The sequence below is a fragment of the Gadus macrocephalus genome, chromosome 18 (assembly GCF_031168955.1).
Source record: "Gadus macrocephalus chromosome 18, ASM3116895v1".
Taxonomy (NCBI): domain Eukaryota; kingdom Metazoa; phylum Chordata; class Actinopteri; order Gadiformes; family Gadidae; genus Gadus; species Gadus macrocephalus.
The window spans coordinates 3053890-3081413 of NC_082399.1; the positions used below are offsets into that span (position 1 = coordinate 3053890).

Below are 27524 nucleotides of genomic sequence, written 5' to 3' on the forward strand. Positions count from 1 at the left end.
GGCTTAAGGACTTTAGTTACAGAAGCCAACCCTTCTAGACTTTAAAGGGCGACCCACAACCTCTATTATTGACACAACGAATCCTTACATGGGATTTAAATGATTTCCATCATCAGGGAACAGATGACAATTGGAGCCCGACTGTGGGTTTGCGAAAGAGCAAGTGCTTTGTGCAGAGGCCGAGATGGAACATGTTGCTACCGGAGGGGCGGACATGACTTGCCATTCCTTATTTCAATACGCTTTCTGTTGCTTTACACATACTCCCTAATATGCAAGTCAAATGCTGTAGAATCCCAATGTAAATCCATACGTCAACAATTGCCCCCGCCCCCAGCCAAAAGTTTGCATAGGGCAATGTCAAAAACCGGTCTGAGGAAGGAAAACAGTGACACCATTTGACAAACTGGAGAAGTACATGGATTTTCATTTATAAGTAAATTTGTTTAGTTGCTGTAGCTCCCAGCATTCACATTCATAAAACATAGAGGCTGAAAATCAACCCTTCTGTTGCAGAACATCCCATTTTTTGCCAACCATATCTACACTCCCAATGTTTACGTCCCACTTAATTAAATGTAGTTCATGGTCATGTCTCAATAGATTATATATACATTTTAAGATAGTCTTATGCTATCTTTCTTCTCTGAATCAGTTAATCCTTTGAACACTAGGCCTTAGAAAGAGGTGCAGCTGTTCAGTGAATAACCGCCTCTGGGGAATGTGTGAAAGTGAGAAGCACTCGTCATCAGCCAATCATTTCCATAACGCTACTATGATTGGTTTTCATACTACTGAAACTGATGGTTGTGGCTTCACGCTCCTCACCATGACCTTATGAGAGCATCTGGAGGCTCTTTAAGACTGGATGCCTGGCCACCCCAAATGACGGCCACCAGCTTAGTCATTTGACTGTGGCTTGTGATGCCACCATTATGGCCGCCCATTATGGCACTTCTCCCCTAATCCCTGGAAGGGCAGATCCCTTGATCTGTGATCCTGCTGGAGTTTTGTTTCCTGCTCCTAAAAGGCCCTCGGTTTAGCGGATGTCGTATAAAGTGGTCTGTGAAGTCCTGAGATTAGGGGATATACAAATATAATTGATTTGACTTAATAATTGTTCTATTACCCATCAAATATAAATGATCCTTTTTGCCTCGTGTTTATGAGCTCACAGAAGGAATACCGGTCTCAACCCCCGTGTATTGATTTAGCTCCAAGGTCAGAGTAGCATTGACTGCCCAGGGGTTTTTCAAGGACCAAGACAATTGATGTATTTCAGGGAGGACGAAGAAATGTGCCTGTTGTTGCAAAATGTATTTCATTTCATATTTCAGTTTTTAAATGTTTACATTTTCAGCATGTGTTATTTGATATCCACATTTTTTTTAATATATATCTATAATTAAGTTTTGTGAACAGTGGAACGGCACATATGAGTCAGTCATACATTATGGTCCATAAATGTTACATTTATGCATGTTACTACATTCTGATTTAATTTGAAGTGCTTTAACAGGAGTGTATTCTATCTTCTGAAACCATAAATAACAGCAGAAGCTGACTTTTCAGTGCTATTTGTTTCATAAACATTTCTCATAACCATACGACATAGAAACCCTTACATTCATCATTAGATAAATAAAAAATAACGTGAAGATAAATACAAATAAAATAACGATATCAGTAGTACTAGTCAGAGTCGTCGTCAATGATGGCCGCTCTTAGCATCGGGGCTATTCTTCGCTGACGCCTCCTTCTCCTTCTCCATGTTGGCCTGTACGGCCTTCCACAGAGCTCGGATGTTCCCCTCCCCGAAGCCACTGGCCCCCCGTCGCTCTATGAGCTCCAGGAAGAACGTTTCCTCCTCAAATACATGTTTGGTGAACAACTGGAGCAGGTACCTGTGGCAGGAAGAGGCAGGACACCAGAGATCAACAAACTATACACACACAGGTCATGCATTACCGCTCATTGTCATTAGCTCGGCCACTCTGAACATAAAGAACAGCACTGTGTGTTTGGGTTTGAGATATTGTCGGTGTATCGCTCACCTGTTTTCCGCGGTTTGGTCCTGGGCGTTGTGGCGCATGTCTGTGTCCAGGAGGATCCCATGCTGGGCCAGCCTCTCTGGCCGTTGGCCGGCCGCCTCGATCTCCTGCCGTTTGACCTGTGCCCGAGTACAAGCAGGCTGTGAGGGCCCGGGAAGAGTCTCCGATAGAATGACCATGTGTGAGACATTATGAGCAGCAGCAGCAGTCCTCTTACAAACCTCTGTGTAGTATGTGGGGGGTGGAGAGAAGAACTGCACACCGGCTTCAGCCATCGCATGCGCAGTAGAAACGATATCGTCTGTGTACAAGCCAATGTGCTGGATCCCCGGTCCCCCGTGCTGCGTCAAGAAGGTGTCCAGCTGGTTGCTTCCTGAAAATGAACACACAAATGTGATCATGCAGGCACACACACACACACACACACACACACATACACACACAATCAAACACACACACACACTAGAAGTAACGAAAGTCTTACCTTGGCCCGGTAGGGATTCTGCAACGACAAATTTGCATTCTGGTTCTTTCTTATCCGTGAAGGAGAACTTCATGCCAGCCTCGCCACATTTCCAGTATTCCATGGCAGTGAGCCTCAACCCAATGCCATCTCCATTCAAGACAAAACCCTCGCCCTCATCTTCATTACTACAGAAGAGACGGGAAGGCAACAGTAGCATGACGGAGGAACAGGACGTAGAAATCAATTCACTTTTCGTGACGCATTGAGATCCCTTACCTGTCAAGGAGAAACCTCTTGAACCCAAAGCACCTGTCATACCACTGCATGACCTGGGACGTAGCATTCGTCGGACAGGCATACGTTATGTGATCAAAATGTGACACTGTACCAGACTTGTCAGAATCAGCAACCCTGGTGCTCAAATTTGTAATGTCATTAAACCCAGGTAGGAAGTTCCCTTCGTATTTAGTCCTGTCAATGAGCGTGTGGCAGACATTGCCCACGATCGATTTAACGACGGTGTAGCTGACAGCTCCCCCGCTGTCGTGCACCACAGTCGGCGGGACCAGCAGGTCGCATCCCTGGTCCAGGAGAGCCTTGAATGACCTCTCCACGTCCTGCACCTCGAAACACACATTGCAGACAGTGTCGACCGAGTAGGGGGTCTCGACATCATAGAGACATCCCTGAGGATGGCCGTTGTCGCTGTTGTTGTGCAGGTTGTTGTACAAGTCAGTGGGCTGGTCCTGCAGGTCTCGTGTTTCCCCATTCAATGTCAGACCGCTCTTAGGAGGTCTCTCGTTCACCAAGAACACCGCCGCTCCTCTCCTGAACGCAAACTGTCTCACCTCGTCGGTATGTCTCGCTGCAAATAAATCAAATTTTAGCTTTGAAACCAGATAATTTGCTATGTTGCCCACATGGGAAACATGTAGTGATATGTGATGCAACCGGCTCAAGCAGGCCGCCATGTTTCTCTGACGCGTCAGAGCAAGGAGGAGGTGTGTTGATAAAGTACCGTAATGACCCGAACAGAATACGACTGGAAATGCGTCTGAAAAAGTGGGGTCCTCTTATATTCGGGGTCTAGACTTTTAAATGTCAAGATACATTCACTAACTGTTTTGTGAACTACATTCACAATACATTTAATTGGAACAACCCCATCTGGTTCCATCATGCTGATTCCCTTTCCCTGTCAGAGCTGGGGCCCCAACAGTTACCGTAATGGCAGAGAAAGTGTTTTTGTTTGGGTTGCAAGGTCATTCTCCCTAAAGCCTTGCTCGCACACCGCAACAGAGGCATTCTTTAGTTGACAGCTGATTGCCGTCACTATATATTGATTAAGTTCCGCACTTCCTATCCTACGAACTCTTGGATTCCTAGATCTTAGCAGAGGTTCTTTTACCGCAGTGTGCTGGTCTCTCTTCCTTTTTTTATCTTCACACTACTTTGTTACACCTATCAGTATTTTCAAATAAAAATATTTTCTTTATTAAAAACAAATTTGATCTTGAAATATTTTTTTATATAGATAAATAGAGGGGGTCGTCCAAATGTAACATGGACTGAAAAAAAAAAGTTCTGTTTCTTGCCCCCCCCCCCATATAGGAGGCTCAAATAATAAATAATAATAAATTAGAATGAATAATAATTAAGTGATACAAAATATGTATGTCGATAATAGAGATGCTTCAGTATATTTAGCAAAACAACAAATCCTCAGCGTATTCAAAAAAGGGATCGTGTATTATTAAACACCAGTATGTCATCTGCCTTTCCATATGATCAGGATAATAATAACCCCTATAATATTAATCGCAGCGTGTGTCCAACCAAGCCTCAACCAATCAAATTGCGAGCTGATCCAGAGGGTCAGCCAATCACAGGGGCGAACTGAGCAAGCGGATCAGCAAATCACAGTGCGAGATAAGCCAGAAGATCAGCCACTCACAGGGCGAGCTGCGCCAGAGGACTCGTGACGTTACTTTGCTCGGCTCTATTTTGTCTCCGCCCCTCGTTTGTGTTTCCATCGCCGCCATTAAAAATAGAAACCATGTAAACCAGTGAGTGACTGGGGTCAACAACAACACCGTTCTTCGAGATTCTTCGAGATTCCTCGGATTCGCGGGTTATATGTCGCACAGCCAGTCATGTGAACGCGTAAAGGAGCGGATGTAACCTGGGCTGGATGCGTAAGAGAGCAGACAGCTGCAGGTTTGTTGTGGTCTGAACTGCAGCCAGCAGCATAACCAGTAAGTTTCCATTTTGTACCTAGTGATAATCCTTCACACGACTCTCTTTGGTGGATATAGCTGTAGTTGTAGTAAATTTGCAATTGCGTCTGAATTATTGTTTCTGTGTGTCTGTCTTGGCTTGTTGTGGTTGTTATAATGCCTTGCTCCATGTCGTAACACAGCAGCTATGAGGAGCTATACTGCATTCCCCTCCATGATGTGGTCCACAAGACAGAGGTGGTGGTGGTGGTGGGGGTGGTGGTGGTGGGGCGATCATTTCGTCAATCCACATTCTTTCAAAAAAACCTTCACTCTTGAAAATGTCGACAACCCTCCAGCCAAGTTGTTTTACAAAGTCCATGTCATTGGGTGTTCACCATAGTCCATCCACCAACCCCGCCAGCTTAAGTAACAAAAAAAAGAAATTAATTGCCATTATGTGCCTCCTAGTTTTTGTTGAAAGGTCAAACAAAGGCATTTTCGTGAGCTTAATGTTTGTGGATCGTCACATTTGTTACAGCCTACCCATCTGGAAGGATCCGCCATGACAGAACAGAGAATGAAGTGGGACTGCGACTACTGCACCTATGAGAACTGGCCCTCTGCAATCAAGTGCACCATGTGTCACGCACAGAGGACCAGTGGTCCTATCATCACAGAGGAATCCCACGTTGGCAGCCCCAGTGTGGACCCAGCTGTGGGCTGGGGCCCCCCCAGGACTGAGATCTGTAGTAGCAGTGGTGGTGGTGGAGGTGGTGGAGGTGGTAGCCTTCTCATCTGCCCAGACTCCAGTGCCAGGCCCCGCGTCAGACCCACCAGCACCACCGAGACCACCAACAAGTGGTCGTGTCAGGTGTGCACCTACTTGAACTGGCCCCGGGCTATCCGCTGCACGCAGTGTTTGACCCAGCGTCGCAGGGCCTCCACCCCCCAGATCTTGGACTCCAACGCGGGCTGCCACTCGATCTCGATACTGCAGCCCCCCACACTGGACCCCTGCGAGGAGTACAACGACCGCAACCGACGCCACACCAGACAGTCGCACTGGACTTGCGCGACGTGCACGTACCAGAACTGGCCCAAGACCCTCAAGTGTCTGGGCTGCGACCAGCCCAGGCCCAACAACCTGGAGTCGATACAGCGCTGTGAGGCGGACGAGACGCCGGCCATCATCAACGAGCAGGACGAGACCACGTGGAGGCTGGGGGGGGACAGCGGGGGCAGCCAGGGCCAGAGGCGGCCCCCCCCTCCCTCCCCGCGGTGGGAGGCCGAGGTCAGCACGGACTTCCAGAGGATAGAGCTGGCGGCGGGTGGCGGGAGCGGGCGGGAGGAGCGGGAGGTGGACTTCAAGAAGCAGAAGCAGCTCAGGAACCGGATCAGGAAAACCGACTGGCGGTTCCTCAACGCGTGCGCCGGTGAGTCTCTTTAGGAACGTTGGGTAAGGGGGCGTGTCTGCCCTTTCTGAATCATCCTGTTTGATAAGCGCCACGGCATTCCCTTTCTTGTAATTCATTTTGCTGATTTAATGAATGGGATTGCCGAACACGACACTGCATTAGTACTGAAGCTCTGCCTTGCCCCTCTGCTCTGGTGTTTAAACTGAAGCTCACCGCTTCTGGTTTGGATCATTAGTTTGAAGTCCACATCTTCCATATAGTCCGTTTGTTTACACAGTAGGTCACTGTGGACGTCTGCTAAATGCTAACTATGATCAATTAGCTTTGGTTAGGAACAGGTTATATCGGGGCCATGCAGTGCTTTACGCCTGCTTAGATGCCATAGAAGCTGGCGGTGGACTAGCTGGTGGAACCAAACCACCAGTTATTGTCCCTCATTGACCCCGGAACCATCTTGTCTATTGTGGCAGTGGAAGGTTTGTATTGCCCTTCATGATGTCATTTGATTTGATGGCATTGTGGAACACCCTATAGCCTAGCGGCGATGGCTCCATTGTTTGGGTCCGGAGGCTACGGCTTCGGCTTCCTGCTTGGATTGTTACTGTTCAGCTGAGGAGCGTACTCGGCCTGGAGTGACCAATGTTAATCATTGGTGTAAACACCTTTTCTATTTTGGTGTTCAACGCTTGAATTCCTTCAGCCTTCTATTCATATCCAGCAGTAACATGTAAGCGGTCAACATTGCAGTCCTATTCCACTACAGTAGATTAGCAATGACCCTTTTTATTTAATTTTTTTCGTATGAACGTTAGGGAAGCGGTTCTCCGCCGTCTCCCCGGCTGGCCTCAGTTTACACGAGACCAACCAAAAACAGCGCCCACCGCAACGCAGGTCCCGCTGAAGCAGGGTTTAATGAAGACACACGGCCCGCTAAGTGGCTTCTAGCGGGAATCCGATCCGTCCAGACCCCCACGCACTGAAAGGCCTTTTGGTGTGCCGTCTGTCATCGCGACCGAGCGGTCCTTTCGACAGGGTGAAGGGGTGTCGTCTGGGCAACAGAGAGGGAGAGAGAGAGCGGGAGAGAGGGGTGGACAGACAGAGAGAGAGGAAGGGAGAGGGGGGGAGAGAGGGATAGACCTGTTAACAGTAGTGCCCTATATGCTGAGACAAGCACTGTGGTGGCAAAAAATAGCCGTGACGAAGAGACGTACGCACCGACACAAAAAAAAAAACGTCAACAAACCAACATAGCAGAATCTGAGAACAGCGTGTGTCGGAGTTCAGGCTGACCTTTAGCTCAGACAGCCGTCGCTGCCGTCTCCTGTGCTCGGGGCTAAAGAGGAATAGATACTGTTGCCTTCGCGACAGCAGAGCGGTCAATCACCTGTGGTCTACATTTTGTCCCACATAGCACCAACGTCTCTACCACAGTGCGGTTTCTACTAGTGTCTTATTACAAACGCACACCATAGGTTTACTATGTATGTAATATTTTTATTATTGCGGTCTAACCTGAGACTGTTGGGACTCTTGGGAGGTTCTGGGGCCCTTTGCTTCCCAGTGAAATGTTGGTGGGTTTGTTGTTGTTGTCAATGAAGGAAATGACAGTCGGCTCCCATGACTCAGAATGGACAAAAGCAGTACTTCCTCAGTCGTCTGAAAGCTGTTCCAAGGGAACTGAGATTTTCCCACAATATTTCTTTGTATTATTTATCAGAAAGACACATTTTTCACCGCAGCTTATTGAGGTCAGGTGACCAGAGGCATCCTATAGATTGCCGTTTCCCTCCCCAAAAGGAAGCAGATGCTGCTGGGGTAATATTGTTCTTTTGTTAGATTAAAGCAACACATGCGCTGAGAGACAATGCCTCCTCCCGAGAAGAATGGCAGTTTGGATCATAACATTGCCTGAATCGTTCCATGTTTTATGATGCTCATGAAGAGCTATACAAGAGGTGTATTGAGGGAAAGACTGATGAGCCGTATTCAACCATATTGGCATTGGTTCAATCTGTGTTCTGCTATCTTGGTAGTGCAACTGAACTGAATGCGGAGTTCCACTTTCAGTTCGACCACCCAGGGTCGCAAAATCCCAAGAAGGATCTCGACCAGTAGGAATTTCAGTTGAAAGCGAAATGTTTTTGCAACCAGTTCTTCAGAAGCGATGTCGTCACTCTTCACCAACTGCTATTTTTAACGGCTTTCCAGCCATCATTTAGATCAAACTAATTGAGGTCATTTAGTCTGCGTCTAGTTGAGGGATACAAAACCGAGCTCAGCCCTACGCAACCCTTCAGCATTATATAAACATAAGCTCCCTGCTGCAGCCCTAATCCCTGTCATATTTAACTTTTATGACTGGGGGGGGATTGCAAAATATCCCCCCCCCCCCCCAATCATCGTCCAAGGAGAAGGTGGGTGCTCTTGGCCGGCCCCAGCTCCTGCCATGGTCAAGGTGACATGCCGGAGTGTGTTTATGAAACTGGTCCGCACCGCTGTGTGAAACCACCGTCTACCCCCACCACCGTCACCCTACATGTGACCGATGTGGTGGTGACTGGTCGAGGTTGAGGTTGAGGTGTGTGTGGGGGGGGGGGGGGGGGGGGAGGTTAATGTGCACAAAGCGCCAACCGCTTGAAAGAGCAGTTGGCGGGTCAGCCAGTGTACTGCGTTGCTGTTTGCCCCAGCCTCTCATGCTCTGAGCTCACCCTCCAGCCTCCTCCAATGCTAGGCTCCCATTCTGGGGACGACAACAACAATACCTGCTGTCGTTTGCCCCACGCGGGTCTCTGTCTCTCTCTCTCTCGGACTCTCTCTCTGTCTCTTTGTAGGGGACCACCAGCGAATAAGCGATCGATGCCAAGGTCGACTCTCACTCCTTCATTTCTGTCATGGTTAGCACTAGGGATGCACCGAAATGAAAATTCTTGGCCGAAACCAAAACCGAATATACTGAAACAGTTGGCCGAAAGCCGAAACCGAATACCGAATGTGTCTTTTGCTATTTTTCATTCATTTTGCTTTAATTTTTCACCATTGCATAAATCAAACAATTAAATGTCCTTTTATAAACTTTTTTGTCTTGCTTTTCAATTAAAAAAATCAACTACAAATTTGATACAAAATATTTATTTAATACTGAACGTTTTGTAACAATCCAGCAGACCTTATAGCAAGAATTTAAGAACAATGTACCTTTTAAATAAATTAGTAAAACAATTAATTTTTTGGTATTTTTCTTTTTTAATGAAAAATAAAAATGTTCCGTGGATTTTTTTTCGGCCTTTTTACTCCTTCGGCCAAAACCGAAAATTATGTTTTGGGCCATTTTCGGGCGAACATTTTCGGTGGCCGAATATTCAGTGCATCCCGAGTTGGCACCTCTGTCGCTCCGGATGTCTCTGTCCCGGTCTCTGACTGGGTGTCATAGGGGTCTTTTTTCATTCTAGCGGATGCAGTGATTGCTATTGACTTCCAGCCTCATGACATGCAGTGCATGGGGCTTCAACGATCCGCACAAGCTGTCTGTTATGTCCTTTCTTATCATCACTCTCGCTCTCTCTCTCTCGCACGCGCGCTCGCTCTCCTGGAGACGGACCAAGAGACAGCCTTGGTTTATCTCCCTTGACCGCAGCTCTCATCCCCGTCTTGAAAAATAAGAAATGGAGTCTTTAGGCTGATGGGTTGAAGGCCGAGGTTGATGAATGTAGTCTGACTCTGTCAGCATTGCAGCGTTGGATTAGATGGTACACATTTGGAGGTTCTTAACAAGAGGCCGGTCTCTGCAGTGCATCAATCCCGATATACAAGACTTGGCATTCTGTGAGAATTAATTAGAAAACACATTTCGACTGATTATCAAAACATAAGATGGATTGCCGTTAATTAAAAATCCTGCCTCCTCTAAAGGAATTCCATATCATTTTAGTCCATACTAATTATAATGTTCTGTGTAATGCGATTTGTCATTTTGTCTTTGCTCTATAAGGCTTATGGATTATTATAATGAAAGATCAGTCCGGCACAAAAACATAATTGCAGACCAGCCTCTCAAACACAATGATGACACGCAAACCTGCAGATAAACCGACCCTATATCTTACTAATACAACTCCCTCTGTGTCTGTCTTTGTGATTCTCTCTTTCTTTCTTTCTTTCTTTCTTTCTTTCTTTCTTTCTTTCTTTCTTTCTTTCTTTCTTTTCCCCCCCCCCCGTGGCGGTCCAGGCGTGGTGGAGGGCGACCTGGCGGCGGTGGAGGCCTACAAGGCGTCCGGCGGGGACATCGCCCGGCAGCTGACGGCCGACGAGGTCCGCCTCCTGAACCGCTCGTCGGCCTTCGGCGCCGGCTTCACGCTGGTGCACCTCGCCATCCGCTTCCAGAGGCAGGACATGCTGGCCGTGCTGCTCACCGAGGTGTGTGCAGCACACACACACACACACACACACACACACACACACACACACAACCCTCACTTCATCATCAGTCGTCTTCCTCTCAAAACGGGGTGCGTGTGTGTAACCTGGGCAACAGGATTAAAAAAGGATTGATTATATCCACTGTTGAATGTAACACACACACACACACACACACACACACACACACACACACACACACACACACACACACACACACACACACACACACACACACACACACACACACACACACACACACACACTACCCCCCCCCCTCTGCCGGGAAGGGATGAATTAATTGATTCTGCCCGTCTCTGATCGTATCTCTGCTAAGGCCGGGCACAAACAGTTTGTAACAGTGGCTGCGTCGTCCAGGGGATGTGTGCTTTACGGCTTCGCCCGTGGATTAACTGGGCTCACATCTTGCCCTCGGGTCCCTAATGGACACGATGCTCCACGGCCGCGGCGCACCACGAACCATGGCGTGCCCGCAGCGCACCCACGGTGCATTATGCGTCCATCATAAGCTCACAATGAGACGGGGTTGATCTGCCACCTTCTAATCTGCACCGATTGAACCGCCGACCGATTTTTGTGCTGCAAAAAATGGCTATCGTCGACCACGGCTTTACGACTCGTAACCGCCCTGAGGAACGCTGCAGGAGTTCAACCTCCCACGCGTTTTCATTACCATTTGGTCTACGAATGCTTGCCTCGTGGCATTATTGCCTCAGACACATTTTACGGTTCATCTCGTATCTCGGGAAAAAAATGCCAGACTCAAATGGATGACTTGCAGCAGAGAATGATTACGGAATGTCAACAGCACTCTGATTGGTTTAGGACGTAGCCAATGAGTCAGCAGCATCGGGCGATTAGAGTTAGATTAGATATCACATTTTGGCCCACCTGTGACTTTATGGCCATTATGCCATGAGGCTAAAGACGCGTATCGACGTCCCACACTGGACCGGCCACCGTAGCCCAGCCTGTCCTAACGTGAGCTTGTGCCCCCCCCCCCAGGTGAGCCAGCACGCGGCCAAGTGCATCCCGCCCATGGTGTGTCCCGAGCTGACGGAGCAGATCCGCCGGGAGATCGCCTCCTCCCTGCACCAGCGCAAGGGAGACTTCGCCTGCTACTTCCTGTCCGAGCTGGTCACCTTCACGCTGCCCGCAGGTAACCACCCACTCCACCCCCCAACTGAACCACCAGCACCTTCATCAACAACAACTCCTTCACCACCTCCACAAAACACCACCATCACCACCACCCTCTCCACCACCACCACCCTCTCCACCACCACCGCCCAACTCCATCAACACCACCACCACCCTCTCCACCACCACCCCCCAGCTCCATCAACACCACCACCCACTCCAGCACCCTCGCCGCAAACCCCAAACCAGCTTCACTTTAAACACTGAATTGTATTTCATATCACTTAGAAGTTATTGCATCAATGACCGGTCCTTTACTCTTGGCAGCCAGTCAGCGTTAGGACAGACTTTATGTGGCCAAAGTCACTTTTTATGGCACACTCTAAACCCGCGGCGAGACATCAGTGCGCCATCTGTACAAATGTTATGTGCCAATCATGTCGTGTCTATCGAATAGTTTCCTCCATACAGCATCAGTACGGCGCCCTTGATGGAGTGAGCCCTAACGTGTTTGAGTACGTGAGGCAGACTCTGCTGCACTGTATTGTAATGTCGCGGTTTAACAACGGGGACGTGGCTGTCATCGGAGTAGCCATTTGTAGGTCGTCGACGCATCGTTTTGGTGTGTTTATTGTTCGGGAACAAAACCACAGTCCAACTCAGAAGTTTGTTCTCGCTTCGTCTTTCATTTTTAGTTTTTCCTTTCTCTTCCTCTTTTGGTCTCTCTCTCTCTCTCTCTCTCTCTCTCTCTCTCTCTCTCTCTCTCTCTCTCTCTCTCTCTCTCTCTCTCCCCCTACTCCTTTTTACGAGAATAATTCTCTCTTGTCCGTCAACCTCGCGCTGCTCTTTCTACAGTCTGTAGCATTCACTATTGAGTTACACACACACACAGAGAGAGCCCCCAGCTGGTTTACAGTGCTGTCCATTGATGAGATGTCACCCTCTGACCGGCCGGGGCAGCCTTCGTCCCCGCTGTGAGACTGTGGCCGCCCTGTGCTCCGCGCGCTGGCCACCGCCGGACGGCGAGGTGGTGGGAGGAGGGGAAAGGTCACTGACGCGCCGCGCCGCTCTCTCCCCCCAGACATCGAGGACCTGCCCCCCGCCGTCCAGGAGAAGCTGTTTGACGAAGTGCTGGACCGCGACGTGCAGAAAGGTACGGGCAGAGGGCTCCCCGGCCAGCACACTCCTACGTGTGTGTGTGTGTGTGTGTGTGTGTGTGTGTGTGTGTGTGTGTGTGTGTGTGTGTGTGTGTGTGTGTGTGTGTGTGTGTGTGTGTGTGTGTGTGTGTGTGTGTGTGTGTGTGTGTGTGTGTGTGTGTGTTCAGCTCCACTGACGTTGAATAAGAACATCTGTGGAGTCTAATTAATGAATTAATTGAAGTGGCTCGTTTCACTACTGCTACACGTGTACCAGTGTCACACGCTGCTGGTGTAAGCATGCGTAGGGAGGGGGGGGGGGGGGGGGGGGGGGTGCTTACGTGTGTGTGTGCACCATTGTCAGGCATTAGTTTGTTTACCACATTATGTAAATGTGGTCCGGGGGGGGGGGGGCTGGAGAACTGCAGAGGACAGGGTCATTCTCATGGGGGGAGGGGGAAGGGGACAATGTCTCCTTTATCAGTCCTACGCCTGCCCCCCCCCCCCCCCCCACCCCCCACCCCCCTTCGTTCTTGACAAGGTGTCTTGTTTAATGGTTGGGACACGAGTCATGTGGTGCAACAGTGTTGAGTGTTGTAACAGCGGTGTGCTTCCTCCACTTGTCTGTCATAAGCATCATTATCAAGGCTCCCTTGTGAATTTCCTGGCTGTATTATTATTCTTATTCTTATGTATTATTATGTATTTTTATGTCACTTGGAGGTAGAGCCCATACTGATATTAGGGTGTAAAATATCGGCCGATGTTCAAATTAGAGATACACTGCCTTTATTATCGATGAATGGATAGATATCTCAATCGCGGTATCCTTGGGACTGCTGCTCCCCCTCCAGCAATGCTTCGGACCACCGCGACATCACGTTAGCACCAAGAGCTAAACCATCCAATGACCTGTAGCACGGGGACGAGCTGCCAACCGTCACCACAGGACATGATGTCAATCCGTTATTGGGGGGGGGGGGGGGGGGGGGCTTCACGTGGATGTGCTCGGTGAAAGGATTCAGAGGTTCAACCACCACCGTAGAGGATTTATAAAGAGGTGATTCCGTTATGGAAAAAATCGACACCCGCGCTCCAGTTTTCGTATCAGGAAAGACATACACCGACGTATCTGTGAAAGTACACCGGCGTATCTGTGATAAAACCGGCCCACCGATGTTTAGGTCGGGCTGTACTTTGTTAGTGAGCGAAGGTTTCGATGCGATGGGGGGGGGGGGGGGGGGGGTTGCTGTTCATCGGCACGCCGTGCAAACCCATTTTATCACACGCGTCGTCATGTATTCCCGCCGTTGAACCGGAACCCCCCCCGCGTGTGTGTTCTCCCCGGTCCCAGAGCTGGAGGAGGAGTCGCCGGTCATCAACTGGTCCCTGGAGCTCAGCACGCGCCTGGACAGCCGTCTGTACGCCCTGTGGAACCGCTCGGCCGGGGACTGCCTGCTGGACTCTGTGCTGCAGGCCACCTGGGGCATCTACGACAAGGACTCGGTGCTGCGCAAGACGCTGCACGACTGCCTGCACGACTGCTCCCACTGGTGAGCCCGCCGCCGCTGGGGTCGCGCTGTCTGAGGACTTGTACTCTATGTCCCGCCTCTTGTTCGCCCCGGGTGAGAGTGGCGGGCCAGCGAACCAGTCAGACACGGGGGGGGGGGGCGCTGGCTGGGAGACGGAGGGGTTACGCATCCGGGGCTGTGCCCCGTGATCGATGTCTGTTTCAGGATTATGCGTGTGTGATTCATACGGGACTCTCTCACTATCGTACTTCATTCCATGTAGATGAGTGCGTGGGTGTTGGAAACCACAGTCTGAGCGTTTCCAACCAATTCAGCACAGTCTGTGATTCTAAGCTGGGGTTCCCCCCGTGTGTGTGTGTGTGTGTGTGTGTGTGTGTGTGTGTGTGTGTGTGTGTGTGTGCAGGTTCTACACGCGCTGGAAGGAGTGGGAGTCGTGGTACTCCCAGAGCTTCGGGCTCCACTTCTCCCTGCAGGAGGAGCAGTGGCAGGAGGACTGGGCCTTCATCCTCTCCCTGGCCAGCCAGGTACCCTGGGGGGGGGTTGGGACCCGGGACAATAGGTGGGAGGGGGGGGGGGGGGGGGAACACTCCAAACACGCATACTCTCTCACACATTGTCTCTCACACACATACATTCAAACCCCCACACACACGCACTCTCTCTCTCTCTCTCTCTCAAACCTACACATTCAAACACACACGCACCCTCCCTCTCAAAACACACACATTCAAACCCCCCCCCAACACACGCACACACTCACTCTCTCAAACACACTCACTAAAACTCACTCTCTCACTCAGTAATTCGTACATTCATTCACTCACGCACTCAAACGAGTGTGTTACAGAACACACTAATCCAACGTGGCCATCGAGGTGGTTTTTCCGCACCATTAGAGTCGGTTATTCCGGGGCTCGGAGGGTGAAGGGTAGCGGAGCGAAGCACACGACGTGCGCCGGTCCTTTTCCACCACGACCACTGACGCACGGAGCCTGCCCCTGCTTCAGTCAGGGGTATGCAGAGTCAGGGGGCCCCACACACACACACACACACACACACACACACACACACACACACACACACACACACACACACACACACACACACACACACACACACACCGGTATTTTTAGCCGCGTGCTTGGGACCGGATCACCCGAGACGAGGGATAATGCCTTGCACGTGAACAGGGGACAAAGTCAGCCCAAGGGTGGCAGAGCTGAGAAGGTCTTGGGGGGTGGGGGGGGGGGGGGTGGTGGGGGTCCAGGATTGAAGGTGTTTTATTGACAGAGTATAGGGTACTGACAGAACCCGGGACGATATGTAAAAAAAAATAATAATAATAATAATAATAATAATTTGTTAAATGAAGACGTGGCGGCTAGGAGAACCACGACGAGGGAGAGAACTCAAAGAAAACACCTGACTGACTCAAAGGACACCCCCGATGCATTACAGGCCGATGGGGCGTGTGAGAGCCACTGGAGGACTAGCGTGGGGATGGGTGGGGTGTTGTGGGTGGAGACACGGGGGGGCTGGGGTCATTGCGGTGTCGGGGGGGGGGGGGGGAATTGCATAATAAAGACACGAGTCTCAGGGCCGACTGTTGCAGCATTAGCCCGTCCGACCCGTGACCGGGGATTACAGAAGTGTAGCCAACGGTCAGACGCACCACGCGCAACATAAACACAGCCAGGGTCAGGGCAAGAGCCAGGCACCCATTAGACACAATGGGCCACCTACTGCCCAGTAGGCACACAGGGCAGCCCTGACACGCCCACCTGGGATGTCCCTAAAATATATATGGCATAATATCAGCCCTTTGTGTGTGTGTGTGTGTGTGTGTGTGTGTGTGTGTGTGTGTGTGTGTGTGTGTGTGTGTGTGTGTACTTTAAGTTCCTCTTTCTAACACTCCTCTACCGCTGTCACTATGTTGTCACTTCTGCTTAAAGACGATAAAACGGCAGATGATAAAACCATACAGAGATCGCGAAGCGTTCTCACGTGAACGCCACTCACCCGGGAGACGTTGTCGTTGCCCAACGACTCGTGTGTAGACACAGACACTCTCGCAATGAATCGCAGATGTCATGACTGAGTCAGTGAGGCCATGGGTTTAATAAAACGCAGTTGGCGGATTCGAATGACCACAAATATTGGGACTAATTATCGTAGAATCCTACGGCGAAATGCGTTCATCCAGGCTGTTTGAACATCTGCCCACACCTGTGTTTTAGTGCCATCACGAGTGCGAGTGTCCACCTGGATGTATGATGGATAGATTGGCAGCGTCTGCTACCGTCCACTGGGGCGGCTGGTAGACCGATCGATCCAGCGTACATCTGGGTGGACACGCCCACTTGGGGATGTCACCAAATCACAGGAAAAGGCTGATTTCGAAACGGCTCGCAACGACTAATCGCAAGCACACCCGTTGGTGTAACATCCCCCCCATTAACACCCACCCCATGTCTGTCTGTATAGTCCTGACCGTGTGTGTGTGTGTGTGTGTGTGTGTGTGTGTGTGTGTGTGTGTGTGTGTGTGTGTCTGTGTGTGTGTGTGTGTGTGTGTGTGTGTGTGTGTGTGTGTGTGTCTCTCGCAGCCAGGGGCCAGCCTCGAGCAGACACACATCTTCGTCCTGGCCCACATCCTGCGACGGCCCATCATTGTGTACGGCATCAAGTACTACAAGAGCTTCCGCGGGGAGACGCTGGGCTACACCCGCTTCCAAGGTCAGTGGTCTGTCGTTTCAAGGTCGGTGGTCGAGGCTTCAAGGTCGGCCGCCTTCTTGGGGTGCTGGGAGGAGAAGCCGTTCTAGAAATGGCACCGCCGTGACCGTTTGTGATCGTGTCTTTGGCTGGCTTCACGGTCACTGCAGGATTTCATTTTTTGAAAATGAAATTTTTTAGGGCAGTAATTCAGTCCTATTTTTGACTTGTCACATCTGGGGCCCGGCAAGCTGTCAGCGGGCTGCAGAGTGGGTAGGATGTTTTACTTACTGCAGCGCTGTCGCTCGGTGTTGGTCATACTCTAGGAGTTTGTCTTCCTGAACGGTATTCTAACGCACATATTGTAAATAGTCATACTTGTGATTGACCTTTGTTATAGGATTAGCATCGTTTCTTTTAGCACATACTGCATTGTAGGAGCTTTACTGACCGCTTTCTTGCATCATGAACCCGAAAACTGGGTGTTCGAATTTACATTCGGGGCATTTATCAGTCCCTTTGGTAAAAGCGACTTAGAAGTGCTTTTCAAGGCATTTGTAACTCCTTTGTAGAAACTGTTCATGAAAGGTTGCCGAATACTTACGATACTTTATTACTCCTCTACAAATGCTTGATTACTCCTCTACAAATACTGTATTACTCTTCTAAAATACTTTATTATTCCTGTAGGAATAGCTTATTACTCCTCTACAAATACTTTATTACTGTTCTTCAAACCCTTCAATACCCTTCTTCAAATACTCCTGTAGGAATAGCTTATCACATCGTGTTAGCAGTCTCTCCCCTGCCCCCTGCCATGTCAACCTGCCTTCCCATTGGTCCAAACCCCCGGCCCTGTGTCTGATTGGCTGTGGTTGGCCCCGCCCCCCCAGGTGTGTACCTGCCGCTGCTGTGGGAGCAGTCATTCTGCTGGAAGAGCCCCATCGCGCTGGGCTACACGCGGGGACACTTCTCCGCCCTGGTGGCCGCCGAGAACGACGGCTACGACAACCGCGGCGCCGGCGCCAACCTGGACACGGACGACGACGTCACCGTCACCTTCCTGCCGCTGGTGGACAGCGACAGGAAGCTGCTGCACGTCCACTTCCTGTCGGCGCAAGAGGTCGGGAGCGCGCCTCTGAATATGGTTTTAGTTTTAGTTTAGTGAATTGTGCCTTGTTTAAATATAAATTAATTTTTTATGTTTTGATGATTGTAGGATTTAGTATAGAACATTTATTTACTGCTACGAAAACAATTCTGACCATTTTGCGGAAATATTGGTTTAGGCTGCACCAATTCAAATCTTGTTCTATTATTTTTCTCCCAGTCAGCATTTTGTGTCTTTTGTTTTCAAAGAAAAGGAAAAAACGGTTAATAGTCAGTATAATAATCTAAAAAGTAAATTGAGTATAATTCTACCGTTAATCTTCTGTAACGCATGTCCTCAGTGCTTCTATGCGATCCCTAACCAGCTGTGTCTGTGTGTCCGTCCGTGTGTCGGTGTCTTTGTGTCTGTGTGTCTGTGTGTCTGTCCGTGTGTCGGTGTCTGTGTGTCTGTGTGTCTGTGTGTCCGTCCGTGTGTCCGTGTCCGTGTCTCTGTGTCTGTCCGTGTGTCCGTCCGTCAGATGGGCAACGAGGAGCAGCAGGAGAAGCTGATGCGGCAGTGGCTGGACTGCTGCGTGACGGAGGGCGGGCTGCTGGCCGCGCTGCAGAAGAGCTCCCGCCGCCGCAGCCCGCCCCTCGTCACCCAGATGGTGGAGCGCTGGCTGGACCGCTACCGCCACGCCCACCCCCGCACCCCCCTCTCCGACGGGGAGGACGAGGACGACGAGGACGAGTGAGGGAGAGAGGGAGGGGGGGGGGGGAGAGGGAGACGGAGGGAGAGAGATAAGCTGTCATACAGGAAAACCAGGAGAGAGGCGACGAGGACGACGAGTGTTTTCCAGAGACCTGCTGCCGATGTTTGGCTCCTCCCAGCCGTACCCCCCCCCCCTCCCCATGTGGGTCGGCTCCCGGCCGTACCCCCCCCCCCCCCCCCCCCCATGTGGGGCACCCCCTCCTCTGTGGGGGTCTCCACGAGCACTAAGGAGACGGAGAGATCGAGGACTTACGTAAAGGACTGGCCACTCCCACCTCCTGCCACGTCAACAGAGACAGCTGCTTAGTGATGGGCAGGAGGGGTGGGGGTGATGGGGGGGGGGGGGGGGGGGGGGGGTCGGCGGAACTCCATGAGACTTGAAACTGTTGCCGTGTAAAGACGGAGTGGCTTTCGTTTTTTTTCTTTTCGTTTTTTCATCCTTTTTCCCCCCCGATTCTGTAAAAGTTGTGATGCTGCATGTGTGGATCCAGGACATCAGGAGAAAGCAAACGGTGACTTCACCCTCTCACCCCCTCCCCCCCCCCCCCCCCTATACCCCACAGCAGGTACCTGCTGCCCCCCCCACCCCACCCCCCTCCCCCTCTTCCCATAAAGTCTTCACACTTCAGCCATACTTGATGTTAGGACAATAACTACAGTTGCAATGCTAGGTCACAGGTAGCTACTAGCCCACATAGGACATATATCAATATATATATTTAAGGATATTCCGAAAACGGCACTTGGTGGCAAAACTTAATTAAGAAAGTGTGTGCGTGTGCGTGTGTGTGAACCATGTATCCGTGTGTGTGTGTGTGTGCGCGCTCAGTGTGTGTTTTATTAAGGCTTAAAGATCATCTATTTTTCCGATTGTGAACTCCCTTTTCGTTTGAGCCTTGTTTCAGAGCCGTCGGCGGCCGGGTTGTATTTAATGACGTAGGGCCGTGTGTGAGGAGAGGACTGCTGTATCATCTACCCCTGCTGGCCCCTCGCTTCTTCTTTCTGTTTGACGCGTTTGTACTGAGGAACCTGTTGAAACCAGAATAAACGGCGTGCTCCTGGGAAGGCCGCGGCCATGTTTACCGTCGTTGTGGTTGTTTGCTTCTGCCGTGCTATGTCATAAGCTAGGCTACGTCATGGATGGGCTGTGTCATGGCTAGCTAGGCTAACGATGTCAATTCATTTCTCCTATGCTTTATTTAGACCACATGATTGACACTTGCATCAGGACCTCATTGGACCACACATCTACACATGGAGTGGTCAACCCTGGCTACACCACCATATACAGTCTTATGGGTTTGAGATAAGTCAGACACTACAAACCTCTTTGCCACTGTGCCCTAGCCTAGACAGACCGAAGTCTGACCCGGGCAGGCGTGGCTTATTTACCACTCGATATAAACGCAATGTTTACGTGTGTTTGAGAGACGCTTCATGAACCAGCTCCAGATTGCCAGCTCCTCTACCTTGTGTCTCTGAATAAACCAAGTGTTGAACATTTACCACTCGCCGAGTCAAACCTAGCCAGAAACGATACCACAAGATTAAAAAGGAAGTTCCATCGAAAGCTAGGTCATAGGTTTTAATATTAGCATACTTCTGTGAAGTAGAACGTTACATTTTGAGGAGTGGTTGACGGTATTTGGCGTTGAAGTGCGGGGAAATGAACGTCCAAATGCTCCTTTCTAAGGAGTGGGTTAACATCGAGCTGAGCTCCCGGTCGTCCTGCTCTTAAAGGCACCCAGTGCAACTTTATGTAAACATTCAATGAAAAATAAACATTCAATTTCTAGTCTTTTTTACACGTAGTAAGTTTCAATAACTCCATACCATTACATATCGACATTCAAGGAGCAAAGATGAGACGTTGTTGTGTGGTGAGAACTGATAGAAAATCGTAAACAACAACAATCGCCGGTGGGGAGAAGCCATTTTTCCATTGACTGGAAGCCTGCTTTATTTATTGTAGGTTACAAAAAATAAAGAAAATGGCGGCATTGTTGTTATCGATTTTGTATCAGTTCTCACCACACAACGACGTCTCATCTTTGCTGCTTAAATGTCGGTATGTAATGGTATGGAGTTATTGAAACTTACTACGTGTAAAAAATACTAGAAATTGAATGTTTATTTTTAAGCCTCGAAAGTTGCACTGGGTGCCTTTAATCAAGTGTTCCCTGTGCATTTGGGTCAGAAAAATTCTATGTGCAATAGAAGAGATGGTCCGTTGTTGCATGGATTTAATAGCTGGTTTTTTTTCGCTGTGCTGAATTGTCACTCACATGAACAATGAAAGTCTCTTGATTTATATTGCACACAGAAAGCTGACAAAGGAGCCCCAAAGAGAGATTGCTGTGGGCCCCGAAAGGGCTAACCCACAGAGGCCAGTGTGGGTTAGCCCTGCTCAAACTGCCCTACAGTAAACCCACAGTGGGCCCGCAGCGCCATGTTTCCTGGGATGTATATGGTTTATAATCGTGTGAATATAGGTTTTAGAGAAGAGGCTTCCCTTAAAGTGACCTATGAGATGCTAACCTGTGTCTCAAGGGCTGAGTTTTGGTAAAGGGTTCTGAGGTTATATATTACAGAATAAGGTTTTCTGTAAACTCTTCAGCCATGATATGTGGAACCGCTTTAGAGGGATGTTATGAAAAATAAACCAAAAAAAGAACTGGCACAAAACGATATAGTTGATACTTGTTCAACAAGGTGCGCATAATTGTTTAATTGCTCCTTGATCGTTCAACCTGTTGAGGCTCCGCCCCTTTTCCAGCTCTTACCGAGAAGGAACCAATAACCTCTCACTCTGAACGGAAGGAACTTCAGCCTTGGGTCCCAACGATCTTTTGATGGTAAGGTAGTTTATTCTGAGGTGACCCTTCCATACTTTAGCTTAAACAGTTAATAAAAACGCATAGTTTGAATAAAGTTGGACCACATACCGATATCGGTCGATGCCCGATATATTTGATCTAATCTTGCCTTGTGGCGCCCCCGTGTGGCAGTTAATGGAAGCAGCAGGGGCCAAAATCTTAATTTAAATCTACCCGTGAGTGACTAGTGTGACCCTCGTCCGCGGTGCTGGCCAATGGAGTCGACCGTCACCACTGGCGGCCATCGTACCACAGTAAGCTGCTCACCAATAACATTGTGTTGGTAGTGATTCATGTACTTTTTAACTAACCATAACTTGCTCAATTTTCAACCGATTTTCAAACGGTTTGGTTTGTTATAAACGTCGGAGATGTAGGTATGACAGTACATACTTATGAATAATTGTTAGGTTCTAAGAAAAATAGAATAATGTTCTACAATAGGTACAAGATTTCTCTTTACAAATATACATCAAGAAAGGCTGCATGTTGAAATCCCCACCCTGTACAGAGATGTATTTATTTATGTAATTATAACCATGTGTTTTCATATGAAATGAACATTAAACAGAACAGATAGGTGCAATAAATTCATGCATGCACAAGGTATTCATGTTATTTATGTTAAATCAATGTATCGGCTACTAAAACTCAGCAATCTATCGTGTTGGTAACTTCACTCAAATCTATAGTCAAGTATGCATTTAGACAAATACGATAAAATATGTATATAATATGTGCAACCTTTGTGGCTGTTCAAGACACACTGAAGGCATGATGACACCAAAGGTTTGAAACCTTAAAAAAGTGAGAAATGCACCCAGATATATTAATTATTGTCAACATTTTCAATCAGTATTTAAGATTAGCCACACTAAAAACAATAAAAAGGTGTCCAAAATTCCATTCAGTGATTGTGTTAACAAACATAGCCTATACTAAAAAGCCGAAATGTATCGAATAAAACATAGGGGGTAACACCAGGGACGCGGGAAGTCAGTCCGAGGGGGGGGTGCTGAGAGAGAGTCTATATAATGACGTCATAATAAATGCTGCGCAACATCCATTGTTTACAGGGACGAGATGACAGGTGACGTCACATTCAGGGCTCCGCTCTGATAAACACTCTACTGGTGTGTAAAAAGAGTTCTGCCAACTAGCCACTGTTATTCACAAACGTTAGCAAGTAAACAATGTGGAAATTATGCCTGGAGACCGCGGCTGAATTTCTGTGGAAAACACAATATCTTTCATTTTAAACGTAACTCTATCATGTCTATTGCACGTCATATATAACCACAGACATATTTAAATTTCAAATCTCTGTTGGAAGACTCTTATCTCTATTTCATGCGAATTATGAAGTCAAGTATAACCTTTGTGATGACTTTATCCGGTGTCTTGATGGTGCATTGATAAGTCGGAGGTAAGCACTCTAAACAGCTCAGGTTCGGATCCCCGCAAAAATGTCGACAGGGGTACCACTGTTTTTTATCGGTTGTCATGAAAAAAACATAAGGGGTAACACTGTCGTTTTTTATTGGTCGTCATGAAAAAAAACATAAGGGGTAACACTGTCGTTTTTTATTGGTCATCATGAAATAAAAACATAAGGGGTAACACTGTCGTTTTTTATCGGCCGTCATGAAATAAATATAAGGGGGAACACTGTTGTTTTTTATCGGTTGCCATAAAAAAAACATAAGGGGAAACACTGTCGGTTTTTATCGGTTGTCATAAAAAAAACATAAGGGGTAACACTGTTGTTTTTTTATTGGTCGTCATGAAAAAAAACATAAGGGGTAACACCGTTGTTTTTTATTGGTCGTCATGAAAAAAAACATGAGGGGAACACTGTTGTTTTTTATCGGTTGCCATAAAAAAAACATAAGGGGTAACACTGTCGGTTTTTATCGGTTGTCATAAAAAAAACATAAGGGGTAACACTGTTGTTTTTTATTGGTCGTCATGAAAAAAAACATAAGGGGTAACACTGTTGTTTTTTTATTGGTCGTCATGAAAAAAAACATAAGGGGTAACACTGTCGGTTTTTATCGGTTGTCATAAAAAAAACATAAGGGGTAACACTGTTGTTTTTTATTGGTCGTCATGAAAAAAAACATAAGGGGTAACACTGTTGTTTTTTTATTGGTCGTCATGAAAAAAAACATAAGGGGTAACACTGTTGTTTTTTATTGGTCATCATGAAATAAAAACATAAGGGGTAACACTGTTGTTTTTTATTGGTCGTCATGAAAAAAAACATAGGGGGTAACACTGTCGTTTTTTATCGGTTGTCATGAAAAAAAACATAAGGGGTAACACTGTCGTTTTTTATTGGTCGTCATGAAAAAAAACATAAGGGGTAACACTGTCGTTTTTTTATTGGTCGTCATGAAAAAAAACATAAGGGGTAACACTGTTGTTTTTTTATTGGTCATCATGAAATAAATACATAAGGGGTAACACTGTCGTTTTTTATTGGTCGTCATGAAAAAAAACATAAGGGGTAACACTGTCGTTTTTTATTGGTCATCATGAAAAAAAACATAAGGGGTAACACTGTCGTTTTTTTATTGGTCATCATGAAATAAATACATAAGGGGTAACACTGTCGTTTTTTATTGGTCGTCATGAAAAAAAACATAAGGGGTAACGCTGTCGTTTTTTATTGGTCATCATGAAAAAAAACATAAGGGGTAACACTGTTGTTTTATATTGGTCGTCATGAAAAAAAACATAAGGGGTAACACTGTTGTTTTTTTATTGGTCATCATGAAATAAAAACATAAGGGGTAACACTGTTGTTTTTTATTGGTCGTCATGAAAAAAAACATAAGGGGTAACACTGTTGTTTTTTATTGGTCGTCATGAAAAAAAACATAAGGGGTAACACTGTTGTTTTTTTATTGGTCATCATGAAATAAAAACATAAGGGGTAACACTGTCGTTTTTTTATTGGTCATCATGAAATAAATACATAAGGGGTAACACTGTCGTTTTTTATTGGTCGTCATAAAAAAAAACATAAAGGGTAACACCGTTGTTTTTTATTGGTCGTCATGAAAAAAAACATAAGGGGTAACACTGTTGTTTTTTATTGGTCGTCATGAAAAAAAACATAAGGGGTAACACTGTTGTTTTTTATTGGTCGTCATGAAAAAAAACATAAGGGGTAACACTGTTGTTTTTTTATTGGTCATCATGAAATAAAAACATAAGGGGTAACACTGTTGTTTTTTATTGGTCGTCATGAAAAAAACCATAAGGGGTAACACTGTTGTTTTTTATTGGTCGTCATGAAAAAAAACATAAGGGGTAACACTGTTGTTTTTTTATTGGTCATCATGAAATAAAAACATAAGGGGTAACACTGTCGTTTTTTTATTGGTCATCATGAAATAAATACATAAGGGGTAACACTGTCGTTTTTTATTGGTCGTCGTAAAAAAAAACATAAGGGGTAACACTGTCGTTTTTTATCGGCCGTCATGAAATAAATATAAGGGGGTACACTGTTGTTTTTTATCGGTTGCCATAAAAAAAACATAAGGGGAAACACTGTCGGTTTTTATCGGTTGTCATAAAAAAAACATAAGGGGTAACACTGTTGTTTTTTTATTGGTCGTCATGAAAAAAAACATAAGGGGTAACACTGTTGTTTTTTATTGGTCGTCATGAAAAAAAACATAAGGGGTAACACTGTTGTTTTTTATCGGTTGCCATAAAAAAAACATAAGGGGTAACACTGTCGGTTTTTATCGGTTGTCATAAAAAAAACATAAGGGGTAACACTGTTGTTTTTTATTGGTCGTCATGAAAAAAAACATAAGGGGTAACACTGTTGTTTTTTTATTGGTCGTCATGAAAAAAAACATAAGGGGTAACACTGTCGTTTTTTATTGGTCGTCATGAAAAAAAACATAAGGGGTAACACTGTTGTTTTTTTATTGGTCGTCATGAAAAAAAACATAAGGGGTAACACTGTTGTTTTTTATTGGTCGTCATGAAAAAAAACATAAGGGGTAACACTGTCGTTTTTTTATTGGTCATCATGAAATAAATACATAAGGGGTAACACTGTCGTTTTTTATTGGTCGTCATGAAAAAAAACATAAGGGGTAACGCTGTCGTTTTTTATTGGTCATCATGAAAAAAAACATAAGGGGTAACACTGTTGTTTTATATTGGTCGTCATGAAAAAAAACATAAGGGGTAACACTGTTGTTTTTTTATTGGTCATCATGAAATAAAAACATAAGGGGTAACACTGTGGTTTTTTATTGGTCGTCATGAAAAAAAACATAAGGGGTAACACTGTTGTTTTTTATTGGTCGTCATGAAAAAAAACATAAGGGGTAACACTGTTGTTTTTTTATTGGTCATCATGAAATAAAAACATAAGGGGTAACACTGTCGTTTTTTTATTGGTCATCATGAAATAAATACATAAGGGGTAACACTGTCGTTTTTTATTGGTCGTCATGAAAAAAAATATAAAGGGTAACACTGTTGTCTTTGTCAAATAAAATATAAGGGGTAACACTGTCGTTTTTTATTGGTCGTCATTAAAAAAAACATAAGGGACATAATAGAAATACACACATACATTCTAATGTCATGTATATCCTCTTTATTGATGATTGATTATTGTCATATATAACCTCAGACTTGTTTAAAATACAAATCGCAGTGGGAAGTGGTGAGAGCTGTGAGCTAACCCCCTGGAGACCTGGGTTCAAGTCCGGTTGATGTCCTCTGTTGGAAGACTCGTATCTCTATTTCATGCGAATTATAAAGTCAAGCATAACCTTTGCGATGACTTCATCCGGTGTCTTGATGGTGCATTGATAAGTTTGGAGGTTAACACTCTAAACAGTTCGTGTTCGATTCCCCGCAAAAATGTTGACAGGGGTGTCACGGTCATTATATATTGGAAAACATGAAGGGTAACTCTGTCGTTTTTTATCGGCCGTCATGAAATAAATATAAGGGGGAACACTGTTGTTTTTTATTGGTCGTCATGAAAAAAACATAAGGGGTAACACTGTTGTTTTTTTATTGGTCGTCATGAAAAAAAACATAAGGGGTAACACTGTTGTTTTTTTATTGGTCGTCATGAAAAAAAACATAAGGGGTAACACTGTTGTTTTTTATTGGTCATCATGAAATAAATACATAAGGGGTAACACTGTCGTTTTTTATTGGTCGTCATGAAAAAAAATATAAAGGGTAACACTGTTGTCTTTGTCAAATAAAATATAAGGGGTAACACTGTCGTTTTTTATTGGTCGTCATTAAAAAAAACATAAGGGGTAACACTGTCGTTTTTTTATTGGTCATCATGAATTAAATACATGAGGGGTAACACTGTCGTTTTTTATTGGTCGTCATGAAAAAAAACATAAGGGGTAACACTGTTGTTTTTTATTGGTCGTCATGAAAAAAAACATAAGGGGTAACACTGTCGTTTTTTTATTGGTCATCATGAAATAAATACATAAGGGGTAACACTGTCGTTTTTTATTGCTCGTCATGAAAAAAAACATAAGGGGTAACGCTGTCGTTTTTTATTGGTCATCATGAAAAAAAACATAAGGGGTAACGCTGTCGTTTTTTATTGGTCATCATGAAAAAAAACATAAGGGGTAACACTGTTGTTTTTATATCGGTCGTCATGAAAAA

General features: G+C 46.6%; 2 protein-coding genes across 2 annotated transcripts; one reads left to right on the top strand and one right to left on the bottom strand.

The window, feature by feature from the left end:
• Positions 1-1302: 1302 nt before the first annotated feature.
• hpdl (4-hydroxyphenylpyruvate dioxygenase-like) lies at positions 1303-3881 on the bottom strand. The gene is made up of 5 exons (XM_060037492.1): positions 2794-3881; positions 2536-2702; positions 2273-2424; positions 2055-2170; positions 1303-1904 (listed from the first exon to the last, which is right to left on the bottom strand). Exons 1-5 carry the CDS (start codon positions 3486-3488, stop codon positions 1709-1711), a joined length of 1326 nt encoding a protein of 441 aa, XP_059893475.1. The 5' UTR covers positions 3489-3881; the 3' UTR covers positions 1303-1708.
• Positions 3882-4494: 613 nt separating this feature from the next.
• zranb1a (zinc finger, RAN-binding domain containing 1a) lies at positions 4495-20043 on the top strand. The gene is made up of 10 exons (XM_060037448.1): positions 4495-4772; positions 5275-6169; positions 10377-10564; positions 11591-11744; positions 12807-12878; positions 14216-14414; positions 14797-14917; positions 16997-17126; positions 17996-18225; positions 18731-20043. Exons 2-10 carry the CDS (start codon positions 5299-5301, stop codon positions 18944-18946), a joined length of 2181 nt encoding a protein of 726 aa, XP_059893431.1. The 5' UTR covers positions 4495-4772; positions 5275-5298; the 3' UTR covers positions 18947-20043.
• The last annotated feature ends 7481 nt before the right edge of the window (positions 20044-27524 follow it).